This window comes from Crocodylus porosus, unplaced genomic scaffold, assembly GCF_001723895.1.
Source record: "Crocodylus porosus isolate Cpor-Errol unplaced genomic scaffold, CroPor_comp1, whole genome shotgun sequence".
NCBI lineage: Eukaryota > Metazoa > Chordata > Crocodylia > Crocodylidae > Crocodylus > Crocodylus porosus.
Genome location: NW_017728947.1, coordinates 98,347,883 through 98,361,041, shown reverse-complemented (window position 1 = coordinate 98,361,041; position 13,159 = coordinate 98,347,883). Strand labels below are relative to the sequence as shown.

At 42.0% G+C, this 13,159-nt stretch overlaps 1 protein-coding gene across 1 annotated transcript in view; it reads right to left on the bottom strand.

The window, feature by feature from the left end:
- Nucleotides 1-1,195: 1,195 nt before the first annotated feature.
- Nucleotides 1,196-13,159, bottom strand: part of DYNC1H1 (dynein cytoplasmic 1 heavy chain 1) — a 60,915-nt gene continuing 48,951 nt past the window's right edge. Inside the window, exons 65-78 of the mRNA XM_019552526.1 lie at nt 11,214-11,374; nt 8,142-8,253; nt 7,980-8,040; nt 7,775-7,898; nt 7,153-7,266; nt 6,665-6,835; nt 6,215-6,432; nt 5,970-6,073; nt 5,499-5,710; nt 4,531-4,684; nt 3,516-3,658; nt 2,907-3,075; nt 2,317-2,444; nt 1,196-1,558 (exon numbers count right to left, since the gene is read on the bottom strand). Of these exons, the coding sequence (XP_019408071.1) occupies nt 1,430-1,558; nt 2,317-2,444; nt 2,907-3,075; nt 3,516-3,658; nt 4,531-4,684; nt 5,499-5,710; nt 5,970-6,073; nt 6,215-6,432; nt 6,665-6,835; nt 7,153-7,266; nt 7,775-7,898; nt 7,980-8,040; nt 8,142-8,253; nt 11,214-11,374 (2,000 nt within the window). The 3' untranslated portion in view covers nt 1,196-1,429. The remainder of the gene's footprint in view (nt 1,559-2,316; nt 2,445-2,906; nt 3,076-3,515; nt 3,659-4,530; nt 4,685-5,498; nt 5,711-5,969; nt 6,074-6,214; nt 6,433-6,664; nt 6,836-7,152; nt 7,267-7,774; nt 7,899-7,979; nt 8,041-8,141; nt 8,254-11,213; nt 11,375-13,159) is intronic.

The window sequence follows — 13,159 nt, the reverse complement described above, 5'->3', positions numbered from 1 at the left end:
GGCCTGCAGACATGGGTCTTCAGCAGTAGTTGGTTTCCTATGCCACCACAGTGACAAAACAGCAATGGCTGGGTTTTAGCTCTCTCCCATCTCTGACCTGAACTGGGTCAAGTGTGGCCTGCAGCCTTAAGGCTTCTAACAGTCAGTTTATATATTCCCAACATGCCAAGTACACAGATTCATCTGAGCCACAAGTTAATCACCTGCCACAGAAAAAAAAATGATGTTCCATTTCAGCACACCAGAAGGAGCAGTCCTACAGTCCAAATATCTTCAGGAAACAAGCCTGGTATTTGGACGTCTGTAGCAAGGTATATGGCATGAAGAATTGATATGGCATTCAAAAGTAATATTGTGAAACAGCCTCTTGCCAGAAATGAGTTGAAGATGGCTCCCCCAGCATTTGTCCATGAGGATCATGTGTACAAGTTAAGGCAGTGCATAAGTTACTCATAAATGTCTGGAACAAAAAAAACACTTGTCAAGGTAGGAGCCAAACAGTAAACATAGCTTCAGAGCCAGTATTTAAAAAAAAAGTGCCAGTGAATACTGTAAAAAAGGTAGTTGGGCAGATTGAAGAGTCAAAATATAAACATTAATATCCATTTAGTTAAGACTAAAAATCATTGTCCTGGTGTGTATAATAAGACAGATCAAGGTAATTTATGTAGCAAGATTGACAAGCTAATATCTACACTGGCAATGTTGGTTCCTTTATGTGATATTTAGAGAGAACTTATTTCAGTCAATCTGAATGCAGGGTAACTTGATAGGCATTTTAGTATTAAATGGAAAGAAAACAAAACAAACAAAAACAAACACCAACTCAGACATGAGGGGAATGGTGATGAAGTCTTGTTCTATACACAGAATTGGTTTTAAAAAATTAAATCCAGGTGGTTTGCATCTCTTCTGTATGTCATCTGTTCCATATATGCCGTTTTTTGCTCCATTAATTTAAACACTACTGTTCTCCTTTCCTTTGAACTTGAGCAAGCTTTCTTAAATTTTGTTCCACAAAATGTACTGTTTCATAAATTTGAGTTGCACTGCTTCAAATTTTCAAATAAGTTCCACAAATGGTAAAACTGGCTTCTCAGTGGAATTAACCTACTCAATTGCCTGAAAATTGGAAGCATGAAGGTCATTCCCTATAGCAAGGCAGCAACAGCAGAGCTTTTAGAAATGAGAGAAATCAGTCATGCTACAGACTTTATTTCATGTAATACAATCCATCGATTACCACATAAGTAGAACCACCTAAAAACAGCGAGCTCTCCTTCAAACCAAAGTTGCACCACTTTCCCAATACACAAGCTTCTAAGCAAAATCAACTGTACACATATCCATCTGACAGCCTAACTAAGCTTGAGTGAAGCACACTTAAGACACTAACTTTTACTATTTACCAGTTACAAAATTGTCATCTTTACTCAGTGCAGAGGACTGCAACACCACGTTCATAGAAGCTGCGAGGGTCTTCTTTGGTGGCTATTTCGAAGTCAACAGTAAAGATGAGATCAGCACGAGTGAAGTTGAGATAAACCGGTAGCGTAACCTGAAAGAGAAATAGTTTGAAATGAAAACCAAAAGCAGAGCTGAGGGAAGACCTACAAAATTCTTGACCACTTGAACAGTGTGCAAGACTAAGAATTCCAACACAGCATGTCAAAGTAAAATTAAAACTTCAGCAAGACCTGAACCTGTTCAGCCTCCACAAGAGAAGGCTGACAGGGGATCTGGTGGCCATCTATAAATGTACTGGGGTGGGGAGAAATCAGCAGGGCACAAGAGAGTCCCTGTTCCTCTGAGCACTACCAGGAGTAACTAGGAATAAATGGCCACAAGTTGGTTGAGACTAGGTTCAGACTAGACATCAGGAAGCACTACCTTCACTGTCAGGGTGGCTAGGATCTGGAACCAACTTCCAAGAGAAGTGGTCCTTGCTCCTACCTTGGGGGTCTTTAAGAGGAGGCTAGACACACACCTAGCCAAGGTCGTTTGACCCCAGCACTCTTTCCTGCCCATGGCAGGGGGTCGGATTTGATGACCTGCTCAGGTCCCTTCTGACCCTACCAACTATGAAACCAGATGGGTCAGCATGAACATCTATGAGAAGCAGTGATTTTTAAAATCAGTTTGCTGTCCTGCCAACAAATATTTCAGGCTGTCCTCCATCTAGTCATAAAGAAAAGCTGGGTCACAGCACTTTTTTGCCTGAGAACTCCCACTGAAAAGTTTAGTCTCTGAAGAATCACTAGTGAGCAAAAGTCAGACTATGAAGAAGTTTTAAGAGTTTGTAGCCACATTACTTACCACATTGGCCTTCTTCTCAGCATTTGTCTGCTTGATCCAGCGGAGCTGTGTTATGGGCAATACAGTTGAAATTGCATTTGAAAGGGACAGCTTGTTGTTATTGCACATAGCTCCCTGAAGTTTCAAACCTATGAATAAAGTTTGAAAGTGTGATTGAGGCTTGCTCTCAAAAGCAAAGTCTACAAAAAAAGGGGTAAAGAAATCTTTTTCAGTACTCCATTTGAGTGCAGAGGTAACTGTCAGCCATTTGAGATGTGACAGCTGTCTTTTTATCCAGAGCTATTGATATTTAGATCCAATCTTAACAAGTGTGCTTAGTCACTGTACCAGGAGGATTAAGTTTTCCATGATTAAAATACCCTAAGAAATAAGGGCATTTCAGTACTACATACCAGCACAGCAAAGCTTTCTTCATTAAAATGATGAACGTATCTACTGCAAAGCCCCAAGTAAAGATTAGCTTCCAATATTATTTGGATTTTTTTTTTTTAATAAGGCTTAACTGCCCCCTCCCCACCCTTAGTATTATGCATTTGATGCAATTCTTTAGGGGCCAAGAGTACCCCTTTTTCAAGGTGACACGGCTTTACCTGTAACTCCAAAACTGCAAGCATCCAGGACTGCATTTTGGGTAGTTGTAACATTGACCTCTAGGCAAAGTTCTTCAAGGGACCAACTGTTTGCTTGAGCCACATATTGTCTTGTAGCAGTAATATAAGCCTCAGGTACAAACAAGCCACCCAGGCACACGTGGATGTTCTATTCAAATAAAGAGGGATGTTTGTGATTTAGTTTACACGTATTAGTCAACCGTTTTTAGGCACATTCAGTATCTGTGACTATGGGATGCTTTTTTTTAGTATACACATTAAGAAAGTTACCTCAGAAGTTTTCATTTGTATGAGGGAAGCAGTTCTACTAAGTAAATACACGATTCATAAGATTTTTGTTAATTCCAAAGTGCCAATGCTACCCATCTAACCATGAGGCAGTTGGTGGGCACAATCTATGGACTGATTTTGAAACTGGCAGCTTAAAAAGGAATATCACACTATACAAAAGAGATTTCAAGTTAAGGTTATCCAAATATCCAAGAAAGCTTTTGGTGCTTTATAACATTAAGCCTAGAGATATCCTACAGGAACTCCAGTTTAAAGTCAGAAAAAAGCTGTAGAAGGAAAGGGAGCAAAAAAAGATACCTTCAGCTCTTTTGCTCCACCAGAAGCAGCTGCCTGGGAAATGTTCTGTAGTTGTTTAATGCGTTCACTGAAGTCAGACACCCACTGTATAACAGTCATGCCAGCAGGCACAGTGTAGTGAGACCAGCTATGAGGCAGAATACCTATAAAAGATTAATACAAAGTAAAGAGTTTGTGTAGTCTTAAGCTTGGGTTACATCCTCTTCCCAATTTTTCAGCCCTTCGTTGGTGCAACTGTAGCTTTGTTTTGCACCAAGGCAGTGTCTTTACTATCAAATACTAGTTCCTTGATCAAAACTGGAACCTATGGTTACCACTATAAAGTACTTGCAACTTCATGAGATGCTCTTTTTTCAAACTAGTTCTTGAAGATTACATGGGTCAACACCTGAGAGTGCTGTCCAGTGTACACAAAAAGCTAGTTAGTAAAAATGACAGTTGGCCAATTCAAGGCACATCTACATCAGATTTCAGTTAAATATTATGAACTGAAGGCTTTTGTAAGGACGGAAGACACCTAGTTTAAAGTTACTGTACAAGGTAATTGGTCTGACTATTTACAAACTGTGTATTGTTTGCCATCTGTATCTTCACAAGCAGATGACACTTTTTGCTAAAAAAGGGACAACTGGTCCAAGACTGAAGTGAGAGGTCAAAAATGACTAGGAAAGTTTCTAATGTTCCTCTGGTAACCTTCCTTCAAATGAGCTTAAACTGCACTCAAGTTAACCACCAGTTATAGACACCAAAGCTCAAAATATTGGTATAAACTCCTAGCAACAGCCTCTTTTCTTGAATACCAGTTGTATCAGTGCTGTCAAAAAAACCTCAGCTCTACCACATATTTCACAAAAGATGTTTTACTTGCTCCCAATTTGAGAGAGTTAAGCAGGAAATTTCACTTTTTGCTTAATTTAATTCCCATTTTTTAGCAAAAAAGCAGAGCATACTGGAAACCAGATGGGGAGGTCAATTAGTCTAATAGCACATTATAGAGCTGCTAGTTTGAACATACCTTTTACTAGTTCATTTATAAGAGTACGCAAGTAGTTGGTTTGTTTCTTTTTGCCCTCACACACTTGAACCACATCTGCAAGATCCTGACGGACATCTTGAAGCAGCTTGGCTCCCATTTTCACTTCTCTCTCAAAGAATCTGAACAAGGGATCCTAGTTCAAAAGGGTAAGAGTTCAGTTTATAGGAAAGGGAAATTTAAGAACTTCTAAGCAAACTCAATTTCGCAGCCCTAAAGGGGAAGAAGGCACTATAAATCCAAGATTAAATTCATGCCTCATTGGTTTGTCCAACTGATAAGTTTTCACCTTACTTCCCAGTTTATTTTGTTTTCTCCATGATTTTTTTTCTTCCGGCTGGTCCAAAGACGATTGGCAAAACAGGAACACTTCCGACAACTAAAGTTGTTAGAAGTAGAGTGTAAGGTGCATGCTGCAGGGCAGGGCCTGTTTTGTCTTATAGTGCAGTGAGCCCAAGCCCATAGGCCACTGGAGATCCGATAGACTGGCAAGGTAAAATGGACATGGACCAACTGGAATGAGGGTTTTAAAATTTAAAATCAAGAACAGCCTGTCCCATTATGCCTTAAGACTTTAGGGCTCCTTTGGCCATTATCAATCTACAGTCCCAGTTAGCAAAAATCCATTATCCCAGTATTACTAGTCCTTTACAGGCAGTGTACACAGTGGTAATACAAAGAGTGCACTCTGTACTTCAAGCAGCCCTTGCTCAATTATCAAAGAGGTGCCTAACTAGCAAAAATGATAGCATTACTGTGCCATTATTAATTTATTTTCAGAAGCCACAGACCTTTCAATGTCTGCTATACTATTTAAAGGGGGCTTTATACAGACACTTTCCTGAAGGGTAGAATATGTAGGCTTACAGAATTATGGAAAAGTAACTCCCACCCACAGACAAATGGGTATTTCTGGACTTTTGCTCAATATGCATTTGACAACTTGTCACCTTGATGTTCTCCACAGTTCGCTTGAGGTGGTTAAGAGTTTGTGGGATAAGATGAAGCCAGTTGGAGGCTGTAGTATGCAATGTTCTCATCCAGGCTGGACGTCCATCTGACGTGGAATCTGTTCTGGTCTTCTTTTCAGTTTCTGCATAAGCCAAGTCATCTTCATCCTCTAGCATCTGCATTTTCAGCATTTTACTGATCATATCTATGCCTGCACAAAAAGTATCAAGTAATATTAGCCAAAAAGGGGAAAACAAGTCTCAGGACACCTGTCCAAGAGGTTTTAGGGTAGAGAAGAGGATTATGGGTAGCAGAGAGAATCAAAACACAACTTACAGTACAGCTGAGAAACAGCAACTCTGAACACTTCAGAAGGATGCTTGCTTCTCATTTACGTTGTGTTCAGCAGTTCTAATATTTACTACATCCCATGTAAACAGGTTGTTATATAAAGTATAAACAAGTTTTACCCTGTGTGGTAAGAAGAACTCTCTCTGCATTGTTTGGTAAGCCCAGCCAGGATGGTGTCTGTGTATCTGGCAGCATCTCAACCCACTGGACAAATTCTTCACGTCTGTAAGGCAACGTTTAGACATTAAGTAGAAATCCAAGTATGTTATCTATGATCAAGCAATAAGTGGGGTAGGGTGGGGACAAAAATATTAGTAAAAGTCTAACAGACTGCAAGCTAGTTGATTTTCTCATTCATAACTACCTGATTCCATCTGGCATTTGAATATCCTTATGTCCATCTACCTTAGAAGCCAGTTTGAATTCACTATCAAAGCTCAGAGTAGTAAACAAACGCTCCAGGAAAGTGTTTAGCAGACGCTGATCAAATTCATTATCAATGCGACCTCCATAAATTGACTGTGCCATCAGTGTCTTCAGGGCAGACCATGGGATCTTATCAGGTGAAATGTTCTGGCGGCCCTAAGAATAAAGCAAAATTTAAAATTAGAAGGGGGAGATCCCCTTAAATGTTTGGGGACAATTTTAGTAAAAGATCAAGTTTATTATTTAAGACTGTGCTTTGACTAGTCAGTTCAACTACCCAGTATTGCAGAGTATGTTGCACTTCATTAATTATAACCTTCAACCAACCAGAAGTGATGCCTTTATTTTTTTAAGTGAACAAAAATCAAAGTAAAACAAATCCACTTGCCTTTGCCGTGTCATCCAGCCACGTATCTACAGTGTCGCAAGCAGATCTCAGATCAGATTCCCCAAATTCATATTTCTTGGACCAGCCCAGTGGAGCATAGCGCAAACGTTCTTGAATGATGGCATGGAACCAGGCAAGGAGGAAGTACAGACGAGCCCGCTCATTTGGAGACTAGGAAAGGGTAAAATGTATTTTTTTACCACACCAAGATAGTAATTAGAAGATGCTCAAAAAAGACTTATTTGACAGGAGTGCTAATACAAAAATGGCCAAGATCTAGCACATACAGGAACCCCAGACTTGAAGGTATGCCAGAGAAAGGTATAGTTGCATCTTTTTATACTGAATGTTTTACAGTGGCTAAATGAAAGCCTCCCAAAAGCAATAAGCCACTGTGTTTCAATTGGTTCACCCCAACTCGAAGGATTTACCTTTCTAAACAGTTTCTTAAAAAGTTAAGTTTCCACATGATTAAGCCACAGGCTTACCTTGCACATCCTAGAAACAGGAATGCTACTGAAGGTTCTCAGCATATTGGCCTTCACACCAGGAGGTGGTTCAAGCACAAAGATTCGGCCAGCACGCAGCAAGTTCACTGGCACCTAGATTAACAGAAGAGGCAATCCTCAAATCATGCCCTGAAGAATGTTGCCTCAGCACCCCTCAACTTCAACCCTTCTTTATACAGTTAGAGTTTTACGTAAGGTACTACACTGAAACTCCTTGGAGTACAAGACAATATGTGCTCTTGATTGTAATGAGATATCAAAACAAAGTGGGAAGGACCAGAGGAATTCCAGGGTTAGTTATGTGAGGGCATACAACTATCAGGTATAATTTTTACATTTCACTGGGAAGAGAAATGGAGGGAAAGATGCATTAGGAAGGAAGCATCTGTCTACAGCAGACAGAAGAACGCCTGCTTTTCATAACTTTGCTATTGTTAGAAGCATGGTAGGCTGGAGTTTACTTGGTCCTGTTCCTAGACATGTACTTTAAGGCAACACTCTCCCAACCTTAATTAACTGCTACAGGAAGTCCAATTTCTGAGCTTACTCTTACATCTGTATGCCAACTACTTCAGAGGTCAGTCACATGGAATAACTTTACCTTGGGATTTATTTCCATTGTAAGGAAGAGTCTGAAGCAAGCATGAGGTTGTAGAGAATGCAGTTTCTTCTCCAGTTGCATCAGCCAACCAGGAGCCAGATGGACATTTTTTAGCATTACCCATCTACAAGAAATTCAAAACAGAACAATGAGTTTATGGTGGAATGTTAGTTATGTGTAAAAGTAACAGGAAGAGAGAACTTACCTGCCAGATTTCACTGCTGTGTTTATTGCCTTATCTGCCTGATTAAACCCTTCAGCAGAACCTGTAAACACAAGGTTAAGGCTCAAGTCATGGAAATTCAGTTATCTTTTTATGATTTGTTTAAAAAGAAGAAAAAACCTTAGTATAACATATTCTTCTTACCAATGGCAATAGAGGTAATCTGTGTGTTCTGTTCAGCTGCGAGATCTTCAACATGGCCACTGGCATCATACCCAGGTACAGAGCACATTAGCACAGGAGTATTAGGTTTCAACTATAAACCACAAAATGAATATAAAAGATTGATGATTACTTACAGGGATCAACACTTACCTCTGTTGTAGCAAGAAGTCCCTCTCCCTTTACTATTACATACTAAGAATTGTTACATTAAGAACTACTGAAAAATCTAACTTCAGGAGCCATTGTTATAAAATTACCAACCCAAGACAACTTTTGACTGGCAATCTGCCAACTTACCCCACAGCCCCTTTTCTTACCAACACTGTTTACACAGAGTAAATGTAACCCTTGTGCCAGACCCCAGCAAGGGTCAGGTTCTAATCTGGGGGTTTAACACCAACTATTGTTTAAAAAAAGGTTGTTAAAGTCACGGAGCCGGGTCCAAGGAATCCATTTCTAAGCACTTAGAAAAGGTGATCCGGAACAGTCAGCATGGATGTGATATACCTTGACTTTTGAAAGGTTTTTGACACGTCTCAAACAACATTATTGTAAGCAAGCTAAGGAAGTGCAGGTTGCATAAATGGACTGTAAGACAGACAGAAAACTGGCTGGATTGTCAGGCTCAAAGGGCAGTAATCAATGCAGCCGGTATCAACTGGAGCGTCTCAGGGTCAGTTTTGTTCAATATCTTCATTAACAACCTAGAAGATGGGATGGAGGGCACCCTCAGCAAGTTTGCAGATGTCACCAAGCTGGCAGGGGTGGGGAGGAGTAGATATGTTGGAGGATAGAACTAGGATTCAGAGGCTGCCCTAATGCACTCTAATTATAGCGTGTTCCAGCAGACTCAATTAATCCCTGGCAGCCACCTGCATTTTGTATTAGCATCATCGTGCTTCAAAATGGTGGTGGGGGCACTTGAACTAAAGCCCATTCAGTGAGCTTTAGTTCAAGCACCCTCATCTCACTTTTGAAGCACAGGGATGCTGATGATACACAAGATGCTGCAGCACTTTAGAGTGGCTCTCAGAGGTGCTCTAATTAAAGTGCTGCCCCACCATCCCCAGAGCATGTGTAAAAGTGCACAGAGATCTCAATGAATTGGAGGACTGGACCAAAAGAAGTCTCTTGAGGTTCAAATAAGGACAAGTGCAAAATCCTGCCTTTAAGACTGAACAATCCCATGCAACAGTACAGGCTGGGGACCAAGAGGCTGAGCAGCAGCTCTGCAGAAAAAGGAGCCGGGAGTTACAGTGGACAATAAACTGAACATAAGCCAACACTGTGCCCTTGTTGCCTAGACAGCTAACAGCGTACTGGTTGCACCAGTAGGAAGGAGCATTGCCAGCGAGTCAAAGGAAGTGATTCTTCACCTCTATTCTGTACTGGTGAGGCCACATCTGGAGTACTGTGTCCAGTTTTGCCCTGCCCCCCCATTACAGAAAGGATGTGGACAAAACTCATAAGGAGAGTAATAATAAAACACTAGAACAGGCTACCCAGAGTCTGTGGATTCTTTGTTCTCAGAAGTTTTTAAGAACCACCTAGGAAGAGCCTCGACTGGGATGATCCTACTCTGAGCAGGAGCTTGGACTTGATGACTTCCTAAGGTCTCTTCCAACCCTAATTTTCTTTGATTCTGTGTGTGCAGATTGTCAATAAAATTTTTCTTGGTTTGGCAACCCTGCCTAACCAGAACAATGATTTTTTACACCCTGCTGCTCCCATACTGGGGTCTTCTATTCACCCCAGCATTAATATCCTTGACTGCACAGTGCTGCCCCCTAGCCTTCCCCCCTCCTGCCCTGCTCCCACTGTCCTGGCAGATTCCCAAAAGGACTACTAGCTCCTTATCTGCAAGGCAAGCAGTATTACAGGTAGGGCACCAGCAGTCTAGGGTTGAGGGCAAGAGAGAAGAGAGTTTGAGCCACAAGGCCCTGAAAGAGCTCCATGCTCCTGCTCAGACACTAGATGGTACTGCTCTGCTTTGTCTGTGCAAAACTTGCTTTTAGTCCAAGGGTGGGCAATTATTTGGGTCTGGGAACCACAAAGGGAGTTTCGATGAGTTGTCAGAGACTGGGTCTGCACTCTTTCCTCCCCAGCCCCCACCACAATAACACCAAAACTCCCTATGCAGGATGGGGCCACGTGTGGGTGGAGAGTGGTGTTTAGGAATGGGACACGCAGGCAAGGCCAGGATCACTGGGCAGGATAGCAGAGCTGTGATCCACTGCCTGCATGCCCCTGCCCTGTAGGGGAGTGTGGGGAGGTGGGTACCCCCTACAGCACTTCACATGGGGCCAAACCCCATCCTCTCCTGCCTAGGGCAGGCAATGCTATGTTCTAGGTAGGCAGAGTGGGTAAAAGGCAGCCAGGAGGTAGAGCCCCATGTGCTGGGGCAGGAGCTGCCTGCCTGAAGCTTTCTTCTCATCTGGAGCAGCACAGCACAGCACAGGCAGCAGCAGGAGGAGCTGCCACAGGAGGAAGGGGAGCTAAGTAGCACCCGGGTGGCTGCAGCCACACCAGGAACAACCCACAGGTAAGCTGTTTTCTGGCCTGGATCAGGGCTGGTAGGTGTGAGCATGAGTCTGGTGCTGGCTGCCCTGGGTGGGGCTTGGCTCCATGCCGAGTGCTGCAGGGGCAGCCACAGCCTACATCCAATCAATTGGCAGATGCCTCCTGTGGGCCAGATCTTGCCCGTGTGCCATACTTCGCCTACCCCTGCTCTGGTTTCATATCAATGAACTTTAAAATTAAGCTCAGGCCTTCTTGTGGATTTTACAGACAGGCACGTTTAAGCTTGGGATTTACAAAAAGTCCACAAGTTTGTGGACAGCTGGCAACTCTGTTGCATGTTTGTCATACTGAACCAACCCCCCCACAGAACAATAAATGTGAATATAGGGAATTCTCCCAAGGACAAGGTTAATAATGGGCATCGACTACCTGGAGTGGAGGCAGTGTAGCACAGACATGAAACCTGACAGAAGAGATTTTAGGTCCTCAAGATAGCACTGGGCATTTTACACACATTCATACATATATTACCTCAGTGTCAACAATGTGTGTCAGATCTAATGGTTGCTCCATAATGGACATGAAGGACTCTCCAAGGTTCGTTGACACAAATATGTGCGCCATTGCCAGCAGTCGATCTGGACGGAAAGCTTGAATCAGGAGTAAACGATGGATGGCCTGCCCAATAGGTGCTGAAATGACAAGGGAGTCATTTTTTCCAAATGAGGCTTCACAGGTTGAAGCTCAAAAGTTTTCCATCTTCTCTTCCCAGTGCTCAGACTTAGTTTTTTTCTTCTCCCTCTGAGAATCTGACCTTCCTCAGAACCCCAAATACAACATTGAGACAGTATTGCACTGAGCAACTTGCAGCACAAAGTGTACATACTGTTTTAGTCAAAATCATTTAACAACAATTAGATCAAACTGTCCTAAAAACACCCTGTTCAAATCAACCCATTAGTCAGTCAATGATTTTGTTCATATTACAGGCTGGTAGCCCTTTAGGGCCTAGCTCAACTGGATACCAATTTGATTAGTGCCTTTGAATTTTGCTGCAAAGCGAGAACAAACAACTTGCTATACAAAATCTCCAGCCTCTTATGATCTCTTTAGAAATTGTAGCTGAGGAAAGTATATTTTCCTGGAGTGTTTGCAGCCCAAGTTTCATGTATTTTGCAGTATTTTAATGCATGTAAAAAGAACAAGTCACATTTATGGTTCACCTTCAAGATGCAATTTCCTCATGAAGTGTTTCTGTACAGTTAGAGTGCACCTTATGAAAGCTTTAAGTCTGTTAGTATATTGTCAGGTTTTAAAGCTGCCTATGCCCACATCAGAGCACTAGTGAATCTGCAGTGACCATGCCACAAAATCGGTCATCTCTATAGCTCATTAAAAAGTCACCAACTGCAATCCTGGAACACTCAAACTGCCAACTTCCAATACAAGTGTACACATTTTCCCATATAAGCTTTCAGACTGGGAAGCTGAGTAGAGTGGTTCTTTCACTTTAAAGTGCACATTAATTTAGAGCAGTTACATTAGCTTTCTTTTAGCCAACAACAAATAGAAGTTGTTTTAATTTGAATCAAGACAGTCATGGGAACATTGAACTAGACTAGAGCTGAGAAAACTACAGCAAGATAAACCTTTTGTGATATACCAATATGCAGAGGAATTAGCAAATCACCAGCCTAGAGGCCAACAACAAGTCAGCTATATAGAGTCTATGTACACTGACTGTGGGTAGTTCATTTCTAGTAAGCAGGTGCCCACATCAGATACTGAAGCCAATTTGCATTGCTATAAAGCATTAGAACTCTTCCATGCAGGCGACAACCTGAGAACTTTACCATCCGCTACCTGAAGTTGAGCTCCAAACGTGATGGGAGGTAAGGCTTATGACTCATGAGTCAGCTGATCCTAATAACTGTATGCTGTCCTGTGAACAAGTTACTGCTATTTAGCTTCTATTAAATAGCTATTAAACAAAAGTGAAACAAGTGAATGGCCCCAGTTTAGTTTGTTACCATGGACTAGCTGATCCACGGGAAGTGTTCTCTCTAATGGCAACTCCCTCTAGCCCCACTACCCTGCAAAACTAATTGTCCATTTGTCCTTACCATCTGAGAGGATAAAGATTGAAGCAGCAGGCACTCATACCATTATACTAAAGGTGAAAGACAATGTGGTAGGACAAGGATCAGGAAGAACTTGCCTTGTTACTTATCCCAGACTGAAATTAAGGTGTTTTCACCTGAAACAGACCTTCTAAGGCTAAAAAGAAAGGCCTACAAAGGACGGAAGATGGGATTCACTTCCAAGGAGGAATATTCTGCAGTGGTCTGGTCCTGCAGGGAGCAAACCAGGGAAGCCAAGGCTGCAACTGAACTCCAACTAGCTTTGAGCATCAAGGACAATAAAAAGTCCTTTTTCAGATGTGTGGGGAGCCAGAGGAAAAGCAAGGGCAACATTGG